Here is an 18,691-nt window from a genome sequence, read left to right as displayed (position 1 = left end):
AGGAAGTGGTGGAGGCGGGTACAATTGCAACATTTAAGAGGCATTTGGATGGGTATATGAATAGGAAGGGTTTGGAGGGATATGGGCCGGGTGCTGGCAGGTGGGACTAGATTGGGTTGGGATAGCTGGTCGGCATGGACGGGTTGGACCGAAGGGTCTGTTTCCATGCTGTACATCTCTATGACTCTGTGACATGGTGTCATCTTGTCACATTGTATGGGTGCAGGGCCAGGGTCAGGCATGACTGGCCCCAGTGCTGCTCCGTACTCAGGATCCCCCATCCCCATCCTGGTCTGAGCTCAGAAATCGCAACCCCTGTATGGGTGCAGGGCCAGGGTCAGGCATGACTGGCCCCAGTGCTGCTCCGTACTCAGGATCCCCCATCCCCAGCCTGGTCTGAGCTCAGAAATCGCAACCCCACTCTGAGCTCAGAAACCCCTCCACCCCAACCCAAGCCCACAGGCCCTATTTATTATGTACTCATATAGCTCCCTTGCCCTACTCTCACTGTGTGTGTACAGTCTGATTGGCTAACAAAGCAGTGGCTCTTGTGTAAGAGACCCGTCTTGGGAGTTGTGTGTATGGGGTGCGTGGATTAAGATCATCCTAATTCAATTATCCAGAGAGATCACAAAGCTGCCTGAATTTCAGCAGCCAATCATTTCTTCCAAAGCTTCCATCTCCATTGCTCCTCCTAGACCTTACTCCAACGGCTGGTCACTCTGGATCTGATGTGAAATTCCCAACTTACCTTAGAATCTACTGAGCACTTTCCCCTAGCTGTTTCATGTGAAAACTCCTTGTTTAGGGACCTCTGTGTTGAAAATCCCAACTCACTCCTGCATTTTTCCCATATTAACCCTCCACCAAGATTTCCTCCATTCACTGCACACTCACAGGTTCAGGGTAATCATTATCCGCCAACACTGGGGTACAGTTTAACAAGCAGCTGCAAGCAGGAGGCTAACAATGTCTGAGGTAGGAGCAGATGGCAATATGACAAGCTACACTGAAACCCTCACCCTCCACCTCTCAGTGGAGAGGAACTTTTACAAGAAGGTCTGAGAGACACACAAACACACACCTCTGTTCTGAAAGGCTCACGCTATTAGTATCTGGCAGGTGATTTCACTGCAGTGACTGTGATCCTTGACCACACAGTGCAAATCCACACTTCTCTACCCAATATAAACACTGCAAGGCGGGCTTGAGTCAGTCAGTGAACACTGTCACCTATGTACATCTTAATACAGCCACCTCAGCCCACATCTCTGGATCTTTCACTTTCTCTCTGCTGTTCAGGATGGCTACTTGCTGGCAAAACATTAGACTGTGCTCCGAGTGCTGTGGGCGAAGAGGTTAGTTTCAAGAGTGGGTGCAGGTACAATGGGCAGAATGGCCTCCTCCAGCACTGGAACAAATCTGTGACGTGAAATGAATGAACAGCAGCAATTGCTGGAGCAACTTATAGAAATGTATAAAATCATGATGGGCACGAATGGGGTGAAAAGCCAAGGTCATTTTCTCAGGGTAGGGGAGTCTGATACTAGAGGGCATAGGTTTAAGGTGAGAGGGAAAGAGTTAAAAGGGGCCTAAGGGGCAACCTTTTCATGAAGAGGGTGATGCATGTATGGAATGAACTGCCAGAGGAAGTAGAGGTAGCTAGTACAATTACAACATTTAAAAGGCATCTGGGATGGGTACAGGAATGGGAAGGGTTTAGAGGGATATGGGCCAAATGTTGGAAAATGGGACTAGATTAACTTAGGATATCTGGTCGGCATGGACAAGTTGGACCGAAGGATCTGTTTCAGCCCTGTACATCCTAATGACAGGGAAGTGAAGGCTGAGTTAGGTAGAACTTTGATTGACATGGGTGTCAAGTGTTATGGGGTTAATAAAATGGCTGACACATGACACACAACAAGGGAGTTGTATTCGGACAAGATGCACTCCCAGAATACATTGTAAAACTGAAAGGGTTCTATTAAAAATGCATTAATTAAATGATATGAGTGCTTTCTTTTGTCTTGTGGGATCAGCGCCTGGCAGTGACAGGTAGGTCTCTGGATTGGTTAAGCCTCAGAAATCATATACCAGATACTAATGCCCTAAAGCTTTCTGAACAATCACTCACTAAATAGCCAAGGTGGTGGTGGGGGGTGGGCATGTTTTGTGAATCAGAGCTTGATATGTTGGGAAGTGAAGACATGGAGAAGCATCTGTGATGTGGAGCACTACTTAGAGAGGTCCTCATGGAAAACACTGATTGGGATCATTGCCTATAAAACTAGCAACGTTAATTTGGAAGGTACCCCAAATATGTTACCAAGAGATTAACTTCAAATAGAAATCAGTGATTTTCATTCAAAGGTCAGTCATTAAAGGCAGTGTGAACTGAGGCATAGGGACCAGATGGGCACATACTCCATTCCATTAGCCTGACTGTCCTGATTTAAAAAAAAAACAGAAGAGGAATTACATTTCCCCAGTGTTTTACATGATCACTGGTCTCAAATACTTTGCAGCCAATGAGGTACTTTGTGAAATCTGGTCACTGTTGCAATGCAGCTGCCAATTTGAACACCCATAGACAGCAACGTGCCAACGATTAGGGATATCGACTTAGAGATAACTATTGGCAAGGCCACTAGGGAACAACTCCCCTGTTTTGCTCTAACGTCTCTTGTGTCTAGGGGTGCGCAGGTGAGATGGGTTAGCCATGGGAAATGCAGGGTTATAGGGACAGGGTGAAGGGGTAGGTTGTACTTGGGAGGATTGGTGTGGTTCCGATGGAGCGAGTGGCCTGCTTCCACACTGTAGGAATTCCATGATTCTTCAAAGTAATGCCATGGGATCTTTTACATCCAGCTGAAAAGGGTGACTTCTCACCTGGAAGAAGGCACCTTTGACAGTGCTGTGGACTCCCTCAGTGCTGCAGTGGAGTGGCAGCTTTTGTGCTCAAGCCTTGAAGTAGGCTTTGAGCTCAGGACCTCGCACCTCTGGGGTAAGACAACTACCAAATGGAGCCACAGTCTGATCTCCAGCCAGGTTAGAATTGGGCTGTTTTGTGGTGCCATAGACTCAAGGCTACTACACAGTAATCCACACTCCCAGCAAACATAGGTGTAGGTTCACAACATCAAAGGGCATTAGGGTCAACTGACTTACTGATACTCCCCATTCAGGGTCATGCGTGTGGAGGGTACACTATTAACTAAAGCAGGATATGTTCAGCCACTGTGGATCATCACCCCAGGATCACTGAAGAACCAGTGGTTTCAAGGACATTAAGGGCTGGGGAGTTAGGCAGACATCAAAAGCAATAGACACAGCAATAACGGCGCTCGCCAAGCAAAATGTCATATCCAGCCAAGCAATTAATGATTCCAGATATGATTCGGCGTAGAACATCTTCTGGCTGAGGGGTGCACAATGGCTGGTGCTATATGAATGCAATGGAAGAGGCTGCAGGAACCCAGGTTGGTGGGGAGGGGTAGTCAGGGATTGTACAGGGGCTCAGGGTCTGGAAGGGACTGCAGGCAGGGCTGACACAAGCAAAGCAATTTGCTGAGTTAGTGTGCGGAGCGTGTGTACCTGGCTGTTCCATGGAGTCAAATGGCAGCAGAAACTAAGGCAGCTTAAGAAGTTATGTTGCTGGAGTGAAAGAACAGAACAAAGGAAAGAGAGAACAAAAAAAAAAGTGACTAAAATAGAGAAACAAAGGTGCAGTTAAAATTCCCAGTGGTAAAATTCCCACTGTAAAGATAAGCATGTCTTTTTAAATGGATTAGTCCCTTTATACAAAATTCAATAATGCCCACCTGAATGCATTAGTGTGACCTGTGCACAAGGATACCATAGAGGAGTAGCAGTCAGTTCAGGGACAGTCAGATTTTAAATGCCACTTTTAGAATTAGAAACATTTTGATTTCAGCACTGAGAAATGCTTGAACTCTGCTCTCAGAAATGATGGATGTGAAGAAGCTTAAATATGATCCCAGCCAACCTGAACTCTTTAGGTGTGTTGGGCAGTATTTATTGTTCTTCTCTAGTTGCCTTCAGGACATTAAGATTCAACCACACGGAGTGGGATGGCGGTGAGATATTGTCCAGGCCATGTGTGGATGACACAACCTGTCATGCGTGTGATCGAAACTCATGCTGATCGAGGATTATAACTACTACCTTAAAAGTAAGTATTCTGCTGGTCAAAAGACTTGTATTTGTATAGCACCTTTCATAACTGCTGCGTGTCACAAAACACCTTACAAGCCAGTGAAATACTTTCAAAGTGTAGTCACTGTTGTAGGAAGTGCAGCAGTGGATTTATGCACAGCAAGCCCCTGGAAATAGTCAAGTGATAATGACCAGATACTGATGCTGATAAAGTGATCAAAATTGGTCAGGGCAACAAGAAGAACTCTTCTGTTCTTCTAGATTGTGACATGACACACTTAGATTCGTCAAATAAAAAGCAGACAGGAACTCAATTTACCACCTCATCTGAAAGATGGTGCCATTGATGGTCCATCACTCCCGATAACCTTGGACCATAACCTTCATTAGTATCTGTTGAACTACAAGTGTCCTGAACAGTCATCAATCTAACTCTGTTTTTCTCTCAGTGGGTGCTGCTTAATTTGGAGATAGTGAGGACTGCAGATGCTGGAGTCAGAGTTAATAAAGTGCGGTGCTGGGAAAAGTGCAGCAGGTCAGCAGCATCCAAGTTGACGTTTCAGGCAGGGCCCTTCATCAGGACTCATGTTGCTTAATTTGCTGACTACCTCCAGCAAGATTTACTTTTCTTTCCGATTTCCAACATCTACAGCATCTGTCTTCATATGTTATGGCTCTGGGTCATAGTAAGACTCCCAGGATTTGGGCTCTTGTGGTGCAATGGTAGTGCCCCTTCCTCTGAACTCGGAGACCCGGGTTCAAGTCCCACCTGCTCCAGAGATGTGTCATAACACATCTGACCAAGTCAACTAGAAAATATCCAAGGATCCCAGGGTGTAACATCGTATGGAATTGAGAGCAGGAGCTGAATGGGTGAAATTCTCTCTGGTCGCCTTGCACACACATTTTCTAAGACATTTCTTATCTCACTGAATGAGGGTTCAAAGGAAATATGGATTATTCAGTTTAATGTCACCAGTATTTAAGCGGGGAGATGTGAGGCTTTCTCAGAGAGTTTAGGTTCACATGCACTCACCCCAAAGTTCCACACACCACTCCCAAGAAGATATCACCACATGATATTCTTCGTTAGAGTCTGGGTGCTGGAAATGCAAGTCAAGGTGCAAAGACGCAACAAAGTGCTTGATAAAGATCTTTCATTAGTCTTACCACTTGCTCCTGATCCTCTTCCTCATCCAGGCAACTGGCTGAGTGATGGGATGATGGCGAGGTGAATATTGGACTCTGTGAGTAATACTGGGAACTGCGAAAACCATCCTTCCTTAGTTTATCGCAATCTGCAGACAGAGAGAGAAAGACAGAGGGCACGTCTGAGAGCAGCATAGGTATAAACTGTACCATATGTTAGAATCAAAATCAGTTTGACCTTTACTAGAACTCACATCGACACTTAGAGACCTACTGACTGACATTCAAGAAATATCAGATACCAGAGTTTGCAATACAGATGCAAGGAGGCTGAGACTCCATGTTGAACATACCCAGACTAGTACTCCTTGTCACCTTGGTGGTACAGACAGGAATTCCTGCAAGATCCCAGATTTGGCCTCCTGAGCCAGGATAGTGAGAGAACTGGAACCAATATAGAGAAAGCTGGAGAAACTCAGCAGGTCATACAGTCATAGAGATGTACAGCACCAAATCAGACCCTTTGGTCCAACCCGTCCATGCCAACCAAATATCCTAACCTAATCTAGTCCCACCTGCCAGCACCTGGCAAAGATCTCTCCAAACCCTTCCTATTCATATACCCATCCAGATGCCTTTTAAATGTTGTAATTGTACTAGCCTCCAACATTTCCTCTGGCAGCTCATTCCATACACACAGCACCCTCTGCGTGAAAAAGTTGCCTTAAGTACCTTTTAAATTTTCCCCCTCTCACGCTAAACCTATGCTCTCTAGTTCTGGATTCCCCAGTCACAGGGAAAAGTCCTTTTCCATTTACCCTATCCATGCCCCTCATGATTTTGTAAACCTCTCAGCCTCTGACGCTCCAGGGAAAACAGCCCCAGCCTATTCAGCCTCTCCCTATAGCTCAAATCCTCCAACCCTGACAACATCCATGTAAATCTTTTCTGAACCCTTTCAAGTTTCACAACATCCTTCTGATAGGAGGGAGATCAGATTTGCACATAATATTCCAAAAGTGACCTAACCAATGCCCATTGGCCCATCTGATCAAGATCCCGTTGTAATCTGAGGTAACCTCCTTCGCTGTCCACCACGCCTCCAATTTTGGTGTCATCTGCAGACTTACTAATTATACCTCCTATGTTCACATCCAAATCATTTATATAAATGACGAAAAACATTGTCGAACGTCTTACTGAAATCCATTTAGATCATGTCCACCATTCTGCCCTCATCAATCCTCTTCATTACTTCTTAAAAAAACTCAATCAAATTAGTGAGACATAATTTCCCATGATTATCCCTAATCAGTCCTTGCCTTTCCAAATACATGTACATCCTGTCCCTCAGGATTCCTTCCAAAACCCTGCCCACCACTGATGTCTGGCTCACTGGTCTATGGTTTCCTGACTTTTCCTTACCACCTTTCTTAAATAGTGGCACTATGTTAGCCAACCTCCAATCTTCCGGCACCTTACCTGTGATTATCGCTGATAGAAATATCTCAGCAATCACTTCCTGAACTTTCCAGAGCTCTAGGATACACCTGATCAGGTCCTGGGGATTTATCCACCATTATGCATTTTAAAACATCCAGCACCTCCTCCTCTGTAATATGGACATTAATCAAGAAGTCACCGTCTATATCTTCCATGTCCTTCTCCACAGTAAACACTGATGCAAAATACTCGTTTAGTATGTCCCCCAACTCCTGTGGCTCCACACATAGACCGCCTTGCTGATCTTTGAGGGGCCCTATTCTCTCCCTCGTTACCCTTTTGTCCTTACTGTATTTATACTTTCCCTTTGGATTCTCCTTAATCTTATTTACCAAAACTATCTCATGACCCCTTTTTGCCCTCCTGATTTCCTTCTTAGGTATACTTCCCTACTTCCTTTATACTCTTCTAAGGATTCACTCGATCTCTCCTGTCTATACCTGACATATGTTTCCTTCTTTTTCTTAACCAAACTCTCAATTTCTTTTGTCATCGAGCTTTCCCTACACCTACTAACCTTTCCTTTCACCCTAACAGGAATATACTGTCTCTGGACTCTTGTTACCTCATTTCTGAAGGCTTCCCATTTTCCAGTCTTCCCTTTACCTGTGAATATCTGTCCCCAGTCAGCTTTTGAAAGTCCTTGCCTAATACCATCAAAATTGGCCTTCCTCCAATTTGGAACTTCAACTTTTAGATCCGATCTAACCTTTTCCATCACTATTTTAAAACTAATGGAATTATGGTCGCTGGCCCTAAAACGCTCCCCCACTGACACTTCAGTCACCTGCCCTGCCTTATTTCCCAAGAGTAGGTCAATTTTTGCACCTTCGCTAGTAGGTACATTCACATACTGAATCAGAAAATTTTCTTGTACACACTTAACAAATTCCTCTTCATCTAAACCCTTATCACTATAGCAGTCTCAGTCTATGTTTGGAAAGTTAAAATCCCCTACATAACTACTCTATTATTCTTACAGATAACTGAGATCTCCTTACAAATTTGTTGCTCAATTTCCCACTGACTATTAGGGGGTCTATAATACAATCCCAATAAGGTGATCATCCCTTCCTTATTTCTCAGTTCCACCCAAATAACTCCCCTGGATGTATTTTCTGGCAGGGTCGTCAGAGAAAGGAAAAACAGAGTTAACGTTTTGAGTCTGGGGCAACTCCTTCAGAACTCTAAACCAGACTCGATGTGTTAACTTCTGTTCCTCTCTTCACAGACGCTGCCAGACCTGTTAAGTTTCTCTGACATTCTCTGCGTTTGTTTCAGGTTTCCAGTGCCAACAGTATTTTGCTTTTATTTCAGTGTGACGGCTGGTCCTGTCGCTACTCAAACATACCTAGCTCAGGACTCGGGGACGTAGGGAGGGTCAGGGGTCTGAATGCCTGAAGCCAACAACTTGCCATTTATTCAGTTTATTTGCCAATCACATTTAAGCCAACAGCTTTGAGTTCATTTGATGTGATTTTTTTTGTATGGCCGGAGAATGAATCTGAACATAGATAACACTGCCACAAATAGTCGACACAAATGCATTTAAAGAGAAGTTGGATAATCACAAGCAGGAAAGAAGAGAAGGATATGCTGATTGGGAGGAGGCTGGTGGGAAGCGTAAACACCAGAATAGATCTTCAGAGCCGAGTAATGAATGAACATCAATGTGTTTGTCTTATTTAGGGCTATTTGCTTCTGGGGGTCATCTCTGGTCTGTAGCTTCCTGGGACTTGTATTGAGTGGCAGAAGGTGCTTAAAAGCTCATTAATCCCTTTGGGATGGTATTACTAGGGACAAACTGCATTAATTTACAGATGAGGAGACAGCATTCTGTCTACCATGAGCTCCTAGGGGAGGAGAGGGAGGATCATCTTTGTCAAAATATAACATTAACCCACTGCAGCCATGGAATGAAGTGATATGAGAGTGGGAGAGAAAGTGGAGAACTGACATTGAACAGACAGCTGCTCTGTTCATCAGCTGTGACTCAGGTAGTAGAACTCTCACCCCATGTGCAAACCATTGTGGGTTAAATCCCACTCCTGGGCTGCTGCTTACGAATTAATGGAGACAGCCCACTGCAGCCCTGAGGGAGCTGCACTCTCAAGGATGCTGTTAAAATGAGATTCCTTCTGTCTTGATAGCATGGCTTCATCTGCAATGCCTCGATCAATCACCGTAAAAACAGATTCTCTGTGCACCCTCATTTTGTTAGGACTTCTGCGCAAACCTCCACATTTCCCATATTACGACTTTCTAACTTGAAAGTTTTGCAGGATTACGAGGAAACGATGTCTGTGGGCAAACTGTCTCTTCAGGGGTCAGCACAAATGCGCTGGGCCAAATGGTCTCCTTCTATGCTTGTAAGCATTCTACAGTAGCTTCATTTCAACAGTAATTGGCTGTAAAGTGCTATGAAACTTCCAGTGGTCGTGAAAGGCACTGCATAAACGCAATCCTTTCATTGAACCAGCTGTGCTGACAATAAACTAGCGCAGGGTGGAAGCTGAGTATTATCAGATGGGTACTTCAACTCCTGTGTCCTCCAAGCATGAAGTCAGGGGCGTGACAGAATCTCCATCACTCACCTGGAACATTGCAGACAGAATAACATGCAAGATTTACAATGTCACCTGAATTCAATGTCTATTCCATCCACCCCTGCGCTGCAGCTTATACTGCAGTGCTCCAAAGATATCGTGACAGAACAGCCTTCTGCTGCATTTGTTTGAAGAGTAGCCGAGCACACATCAATTTATGAAGGATTTCATACTTAATCACATACTGGGTAGTGTTAGAGTTTTGAGCACAGTATTCCAAAACCAAATTCATGTTCCACTACGGTAACTCATTTCCACCATTGCAATTACTAATCGAAATGTCCTTTTGAGGCAATGTTTGGTCGCTCTTGTTTGCATGCTTCATTTTTATGTCTCTATGCTGTGGGATTACAGGCAATGACTAAAACAGCTTACTGTCAGGGCAAGGACTGTTTTCCAACATCATCAGCAATTTATCTATCCTTTGCTGGGGTCCAGTACCAAAAGTCTTAATAATCCAGATCTGAAGCATCTGCAATTCTCATTTAACCGGAATCCAAAATATGAAAAAAGAGAATTTACAGAATCCCTACAGTGTGGAAGCAGTGCATCGAATCCACACCAACCTTCCAAAGAGCATCCCACCCAGACCCAGACCCCCACCTGATAACTTTGCATTTCCCATGGCCAATCCGCCCCAACCTGCACATCTTTAGATCGTGGGAGGAAACCGGAGCACCGGGAAGAAACCCACACAGACACGGGGAGAATGTGCAAACTCCACCCAGGTAATCGTGCGAGGGTGGAATCGAACCCGGACCCCTGGCGCCGTGAGGCAGCAGTGCTAACCACTGAGCCACCGTGCCACCCCCAATTCTGGATGCTTGGGATCTAGATAATGGTAACTTTACTGGTGTTAGCAATTCGAGAAAGGCAGAAACACCTAACGCAGCCAGGCATCCTGGTGTTTAAGAGCAGTCATAGCGGATTGGTTTTAAAACTCACTTTCATCTTATGGCAGCAACAAGGCACCTTCTCCCAGCTACCAGTGTGTTTCTCAAGCACCCGACAGTTTCAGATCATGCCCCCATCATTGGCCGGGTTTACTGGATACTGGGGAGATCACTGTTGTTCTGTCTTCTCTCTCAGGTCAGTGCTAGCTCAGCTTGCTCCTTCTTTCTGCCACTTTCTCTATCTGTGACAGTTGTTCTCTCTATCGTTTTTCTCTCTCCATTTCCACTGTTGCTCGCACTCTCTGAAGCATCCTGTCAGTCTTCTCTCTTTCTCTCAAGTTCCTCTCACATTCAGACTCTCTTTCATCTCCAATTCCCTTTCGAGGTCTATCTCCCTCACAAACTAATGGGGTCTCCCAATATTTCACGCCATTTCCACCCAGCCCCAGATTCTGAAATGACTCACAGTGCGGGACAGAAGGCAATGGGGATGGGTGAGGTAGGCAGGTTCTCCAAGTTTTTGTTACATCTGGAATCAATGCACTCCAGGTTGGTCGACATTCCACCCTCTGGAAACGGAGGTCATCCATACTCACTGGCCCTGTCTTAACACTACCACAAGTCCCATTTCCCTATCACCCCAAGACAGCTCCCCTACCAACATCGCCTCCCAGTTAAACAAAATCTTGACTTTCAGCATCTCGCTCGTTTTCAAATCACTCCTCGTCATCAACCCTCCATGCCTCTGTAACCCCACAACCCTCTGAGATCCCAGGGCTTCTCTATTTCCAGGCCCTTGCAAATTCCTGATTTAAATCGCTCCATCATTGATGGCTGGGCCTACAGCTGTATGGGGCTTGAGCTCTTGGAATCCCCTCGGCACACCTCTCTGCCTTGCTTTCCACTTTAAGACACTTCTTAAGTCTTATCTCTTTGAACATGAACACAAGAAACAGTAGGAATAGGCCTGTTCTGCCAATTGACAAGAATCGTGGGTGATCAAATTGTTGTGCCAATCCCACTTTCCATCAGAGCCCTGGATTTCTTAGTTTATCTCACTCTGAACATATTTAATGACCCAGTATGAGAGTAAGTCCGACGCCCGAATTTACAATTGCCATTTCACACCCAGCTGCTGTCTGCATGAGGCAGGACTGTGTCAATCTCAGAAGCCGCTGCCTTCCCTTACCCACCGCAACCCCCTTCCCAGCTCTTGCACAGTGGGGGGAGGTGGGAGAACAGGACTTAACCCGGGCATATGGTGAAGTTGGCAGAATGCTCTTTTGTCCAATCTCCGGGGAAGAGAAGGAAAATGACACAGGGAGCGAGGTGGCAGTGTGACAGCTGGGCCACTGCGCTCAGAGAATTGAGCCAGACAGACTCACGGTGACCTTTTGCCCAGAACCCGACACACATCTCGACACAAAAACAAAATGTGCAACGCGAGGCTGAACTGGCCCTGAGCAGCTGCAAGCAGCCACCCTTACAAACCAAAAGGTGCACATGGCCCTCGCTCTCCCCCCCCTCCTTTTTGTTCATCACTGAAGGAATCTTCAGTCAAAGCCACTGCTGTTAGACACGCCTCAGTGGTTGGCACTCTCGCCTCGCAGGCAGTTCAAGTCTCACTCCAAGCCCCTCAGCTCCTAGCCCAGGCTCACACCCCCGCTGCTGTACTGAGGAAGTGCTGCAGGGTTGGAGGTGCTGTTGATAGACTCCTGTCAGTGTGTTATGAAAGATCCCAAGGCACTCATTTTGAAGAGCAGCAGGGGAGTCCTCCAGAAACATCTGTCAATAATTAAAACCACAAATACTAAAATAGATTATTGACAGGTTTTGTGGGATCTTGCTGTGTACAAGTCAGCTGCTGCATTTCCTACCTGGGTAACTGCTCTTTATTGGTTCAGGGATGTCCTGAGTCTTGAAAGAGGCGGATGTAAGTGTAAGATAGTCATAGAGTCACACAGCACAGAACAGACCCTTTGGTCCAACGAGTTCACGCTGATCATGTTCCCAAACTGAACTAGTCCCAGCTGCCTGCTCCTGGCCCAGTTCCCTCCAAACGTTTCCTATTCATGTACTTATCCAAATCTCTTTTAAATGTTGTCACTGTACTTGCATCCACTATTTCTCTGGCAGTTCATTTCACACACAAACCACTCCCTGTGCAAAAAAACTGCCCCTCATGTCCTTTTCAAATCTTTTCTCTCAGACCTTAAAAACACACCCCCTGGTTTTGAACTCCCCCACCCTGGGGAAAAGACACCTGTCATTTACTTAATCTATGCCCCTCATGATTTTATAAATCTCAAAAGGTCACCCTCAACCTCCTGCACTCCAGTGGAAAAAGTCCCAGCCTATCCGGTTTATTCTTATATCTCAAACTGTCCATTCCTGTCAATGTCGTGGTAAATCTTTTCAGAACCTTCTCCAGTTTAATAATATCCTTCCTATAACAGGGCGACCACAACTGGACAAAGTATTCCAGAAAAGGCCTCGTCAACATCCTGTACAACATCAACATGGCGCCCATCCTGTCTACCTCTGATAAAACTTTCAAAGAATGATGTACCTGAATTCCCAGGTCTTTCTGTTCCACAACACTCTCGGGGCCCTACCATTAATTGTTTAAGTCCTAGAGTCATAGAGATATACAGCATGAAAACAGATCCTTCGGTCCAACCCGTCCATGCCGACCAGATATACCAACCCAATCTAGTCCCACCTGCCAGCACCCGGCCCATATCCCTCCAAACCCTTCCTATTCATATACCCATCCAAATGCCTCCTAAATATTGCAATTGTACCAGCCTCCACCACATCCTCTGGCAGCTCATTCCATACACATTCCACCCTTTGTGTGAAAAAGTTGCCCTTTAGGTCTCTTTTATATCGCCATTGAGAAAGCTGGCATTTAATGCCATCTAACTGCCCCTTTTGAAGATGCTGTTGGGTCACTTTGTTAAATGTAACTGAATGGTTTGCTAGGCTATTACAGAAGGCAGGTGATCTTCAATCTCACTGCTGAGAGTCTGAGCACATAAGTAGGAATGGGCGGGTGAGGATAGCAGATTTCTCCCTGAAAGGCATCAATTAACCATGTGTGCTTACTACAATTCAGTAGATTTGTGGTCACCATTACGGACACTACCATTTTATAAAGAAAATTTTATTAATTTAATTAATTAAATGCAAATTCGGATCTGAATTTCTCTCTACAGATCAATATTCCAGCCAAGACACTAGGTCAGTAATGTAACCACTATATTACAGCTACTCCAACTCCTTCACATTCAGCATCAATTCGAAGTATCAGTAAGTTGTTCGATGCATTGGCACTTGTTGTACTTAAAGAAGGGGAGCATCTGCACATTTCTTTCAAAGTCTTGGAGGCGTGGGGTGAAGTGGTCAGTGCAACAGTGAGGATAAGGCTGATAGTGGATCTTCCCAATACTTCCACCACTTTTTATAATCCCATTTTCATCAACAGGAAAGTTCCCTGATGTGTTGCTGCTCTGCTAACTATCTGCAGTGTGATACTGTTTGCTGACTCTGGGAAAAAGAGACGGATTCACGATGTCTAATAATGAGAAAGGCTATTCCCAACGTCTGGGAATGAGACGGGCTGTTCCTAACATCTGGGACCGAGACGGGCTTTTCCAGGTTTCTACAACTGAGGCGGTCTGTTCCCAGTATCTGGGAATAAGACAGGCTGTTCCCAATGTCTGGGACTGGGACGAGTTGTTCCCAGTGTCTAAGACAGGTACGAACCATTCCTAGCATCTGAGTAAGGAAAACTATTAAAAGCACTGATGCTGAGAAATGCCAGCTACCCCTTACATAGACATTGGAGACAGTGTGACTCTTAACCAAAGGAAACCCTTGCAGGTTAAGATGATGTAGAATTCACTGCCAGTTGTGTGGATGTCAGTTTGCAATGTAGAGTGATGCCAATAATGTGGTTCAACTCCCATTATGGCTGAGGCTAACATGAGGGACTCTCTTTCTCAACTTCACCCTTCGCCCTCATGTTAAACCACCATCCGTCATCTCTTTCTAATGATAGCACGGCATTACAGTCTAGTAGGACTATGACTACTTTACCTTTACCTGCCTTTCAGACATCTGCACTTAAGACATTGAAGGAACTACCAGCAGTCAGCAGTTCATGTGCCATCAGCTCAATTACCTTTCATCGTAACTAGGGGAGCGTACACACTGATGGCTTTTCACCAATGGTTTGCATGGGACAAGGATACAACTACAAAAGATGGCCTTTAGTGTTGAGGCCTGTCTGCCTGCCTCAGTCAGTGTGGCTGCCTCACTCAGATAGGCTTGTTGGCTCAATGAAGCATCAGCCCTCACACTGTAAGTGATTCACAAAAACAAGCCAGGCTGCATACGACTGAAACTTTGCGTGAGCTGGTCGACCTGGTCAGGCTTCACCGCTTACACGGTGACTGTTTGCACAAAAAGACACCTCGCTGCTGAAGTCTGTGCTCACCAGAGCTTGGAAGACAAAATTTATCCCACCAGTGATAAGGCACATAGATACATTTGAGTTTCTGAACACATGCATTTCCACATTTTCAGCTAACAAGATCACATCTTGTGGACTGAGATATTAATGAGTATTTTTGGAATGCCAGCATATGAAAGTTAGCACCTTTAAGGTCAGGAAAGTCAGCCTGCCTAAAAGGTTCTGAGAATTCGAAAGCAGAAGTTTAAACTGCTGGCTAAACTTGAACATAATCCTGGGTCTCTGGATTACTAGCCCAGTAATATTCTGACCATCTCCCCCAGCGTTAACTTGCTCTGTAAACTCTTTAAACAAACACAGCATCCTCACTGGAAATAAAAAGAAAGCCACTCAATGACTGAATGGTTTCTCCAGTGTTATAGACCAGACTGCAATCCCTTCCAAAATATAGTTAGGAGGTAACCTAGACTCAAACTTTTCTATTTATTTAAAGAGAAGTATAAGGTGCTGTGTTCCAGAGGTGTTCTCTGAAACGTTCCGCAAGTAGGCGGCCTGTCTCCCCAATATAGAGGAGGCCACATCAGGTGCAGCGGATGCAATAAATGATATGTGTGAAGGTGCAGGTGAATTTGTAAGGGAAGTAAGGGGGGAGGTGTGGGCGCAAGTTTTGCATTTCTTGCGGTTGCAGGGGAAGGTGCCGGGAGTGGAGGTTGGGTTGGTGGGGGGTGTGGACCTGATGAGGGAGTCACGGAGAGAGTGGTCTTTTCGGAACGCTGATAGGGGAGGGGAGGGAAATAGGGACACCCGGACCAACCAACCCAACCACCCTGTGGCTCAACACTTCAACTCCCCCTCCCACTCCACCAAGGACATGCAGGTCCTTGGACTCCTCCATCGCCAGACCATAGCAACACGACGGCTGGAGGAAGAGCGCCTCATCTTCCGCCTAGGAACCCTCCAACCACAAGGGATGAACTCAGATTTCTCCAGTTTCCTCATTTCCCCTCCCCTCACCTTGTCTCAGTCCCAACCCTCAAACTCAGCACCACCTTCCTAACCTGCAATCTTCTTCCTACCTCTCCGCCCCCACTCCACTCCGGCCTATCACCCTAACCTTGACCTCCCTCCACCTATCGCATTTCCGATGCCCCTCCCCCAAGTCCCTCCTCCCTACCTTTTATCTTAGCCTGCTGGACACACTTTCCTCATTCCTGAAGAAGGGCTCATGCCTGAAACGTCGATTCTCCTGTTCCTTGGATGCTGCCTGACCTGCTGCGCTTTTCCAGCAACACATTTTCAGCTACCATACAACACCACCAGGGCAAGGCAATTTAGCAAAACAGTTACAATTCTCACATGCTGTCTCTCTCCAGTCCAGCAGAACGAAATACAGAAAGAAACAGTCTGCCTCTTTTAGTTTTTAAGAGGAAGCCTCTCGACTGTGACACTAGCAGCAGAGAACTGAAGCTGTTAGCTCAGCAGCAGTAGAAGCCTTCTCACCCCTCCTGGCTCTGTGTGAGCCTGACCCCATCCACTCATGCTTCTTCTGCCTATGTTTTCTTAAAAATACCCAAAGCTATTCACTTTGCTTTCCATGGAGCAGACACCAGGGTCACAACAGCCCTCTGCAAGAGAGACAGGTCAGAACCAATCTCTCTTAAAGGCACAGTAGATCACACCAGTGATCTGAAAACTCCCAGCTCCCTTCAGAAAATATTTGGTCGATCATTACTCAAGAATTGACAGGATACAACTTCTGTTCCCAAAGAATGGGCCTGTAATACATCACACTCATTTACCTCTTCCTTAAATACTGTGGAAAGCCAGTCCTATTGATCTACAGACACCACAACCAGGCTGTAATAATGCATCTAAACTTGGTGCTGTTTGTGGCTTTAAGAGGTGCACTAGTTTTTTCCTTAAGAAAGGTTAAGACAGATGTACCGAGCAGTCTGCTCATAGCCAATAATTTTTTTTTTAAACTTGGAACAATAGAAGCAGCCTGAATGGGTGGGGACAAGCTCCCACAGAACAAGGATTTTTAGTTTAGCTTTCAGTGAAAGCTGTTATTCCTCTCTCTGAGACAACTAAAGCTGTGGTTCTCTTGCTGCTGCTAGAATTACATGTGGTGCAATCAATTTACTGAATTTACCTTTGCTAAGGGTGTGCTTATGGGATGTTACTGCATTGGAACAGTTAATCAGTGTTAGTTAATACATATATCATTTTGTTAAGCATTTCGATAGTTACAATTAAGCCAATTCTTTTATTTCATTTTTGGCTGTACTTAACTGTCATGTAAAAATAAAGTATGTTTTGCTTAATAACGAGTAGTGTGACCAATTGAATTGCAATACCTTACACTTGTCTTTAAAATAAGAAAACGTCAGGGTCTAGACTATTCTCCGAATGTATTTTGAGGGGGTTTGGTCTGTTGCAGCAGCTGCAAGATCTGTTCAATAACTGCATTTTGTAGACAAGCCCCAAGAACTGGCTGAAGTCACACAGTCCATACTCTGTACCAGTTTGCTCCAACCTGGCCCAATGGCACGCATGTTACAGATCGAGGGTCATTCACCTGTCTAAGTGCAAGGTTTCACAATATTAGATTTAAATTCTTTCATATCATCACTCCTCCCTATCTCTGTGACTTCCTCCAGCCTTGCAATCCTCCAAGATCTCTGCGCATCTCCACTTCCCGATTTCCATTGCTCCCCCATTAGTGACTATGCCTCCAGGTGTCAGCGCTCTAAGCTTTGTGATTACCTCCCTAAACCTCTCCCCCTCATTAAAAAGCTCCCCAAAACCCCACTTCCTGAGTTAGCATGCTGTCAATGTTCATCTGACAATGCACATAAAGTATTTCACTCTGCTGAAGGCACTACATAAATGCAAACCATGATAAATCTGGGTCACATATCCAAGACTCAGACTGCAATAGTTATGTTGTTGAGCGACTGGATGGATAGCGCAGTGTGTAAAAAACTGGGAATATTATGACAAATACTTTTGCTTTCAAGGTTCTAAATACAAGTAAAGTCAAACGAAGAATTGTGCTCAGCAGCCCAAACATCAATGGGTAGCATGTTCACTCTGACTCAGAAGGTGGTGGAGCTCAAGGTGGGACTAGATTGGGTTGTGATATCTGGTTGGCATAGACGAGTTGGACCGAAGGGTCTGTTTCCATGCTGTACATCTCTATGACTGTAAGTGTCACTGCAGGCACTTGAGCCAACACTGTAGTGCAGTACTGAAGGAATGCTACAACATCAGAGATGCCACCCTTTGGGTTAAATATTAAATAGGACCCCTGTTCTTCTTCTCCAGTGAAGGCAAAACATCCTGTGCATGAAATGCAAAATTGGGGAAGTTATCCTTGGTGTCCATTCCGATATTTATCCTTCAGTCAACAATACAAAAACAGGTTATCTGGTCATTGAGATATGGTGGTTTGTGGTATCGTGCAGTTGAATATCCTACATTACAACAGTGACTACACAGATACTATCCAACAAAGTCTTTACACTATGTCACCACATTTTCTGATCATATGCAAGTGGGAGTGCAAACTGGCAGCTATGCACAATGGGGCTGACAGGAAACAGGCACAATAATTGAGCAACACGTGACACAGAGTCATAGAGATGTACAGCATGGAAACAGACCCTTCGGTCCAACCCATCCATGCCGACCAGATGTCCCAACCCAATCTAGTCCCACCTGCCAGCACCCGGCAATTGTACCAGCCTCCACCACATCCTTTGGCAGCTCATTCCATACACGTACCACCCTCTGCATGAAAACGTTGCCCCTTAGGTCTCTTTTATATCTTTCCCCTCTCACCCTAAACCTATGCCCTCTAGTTCTGGACTCCCCCACCCCAG

At 45.4% G+C, this 18,691-nt stretch overlaps 1 protein-coding gene across 1 annotated transcript in view; it reads right to left on the bottom strand.

Annotated features, from left to right (window-relative positions):
• The window catches only part of LOC122553163 (NHS-like protein 1), a 273,324-nt gene that overhangs the window by 28,382 nt on the left and 226,251 nt on the right, over positions 1-18,691 (bottom strand). Inside the window, exons 3-4 of the mRNA XM_043696750.1 lie at positions 5,350-5,477; positions 3,598-3,657 (exon numbers count right to left, since the gene is read on the bottom strand). Coding sequence (XP_043552685.1) covers positions 3,598-3,657; positions 5,350-5,477 — 188 coding nt within the window. The remainder of the gene's footprint in view (positions 1-3,597; positions 3,658-5,349; positions 5,478-18,691) is intronic.

Source organism: Chiloscyllium plagiosum, chromosome 9, assembly GCF_004010195.1.
Source record: "Chiloscyllium plagiosum isolate BGI_BamShark_2017 chromosome 9, ASM401019v2, whole genome shotgun sequence".
Lineage (NCBI taxonomy): Eukaryota > Metazoa > Chordata > Chondrichthyes > Orectolobiformes > Hemiscylliidae > Chiloscyllium > Chiloscyllium plagiosum.
This window is presented reverse-complemented; position numbering and strand designations above follow the sequence as displayed.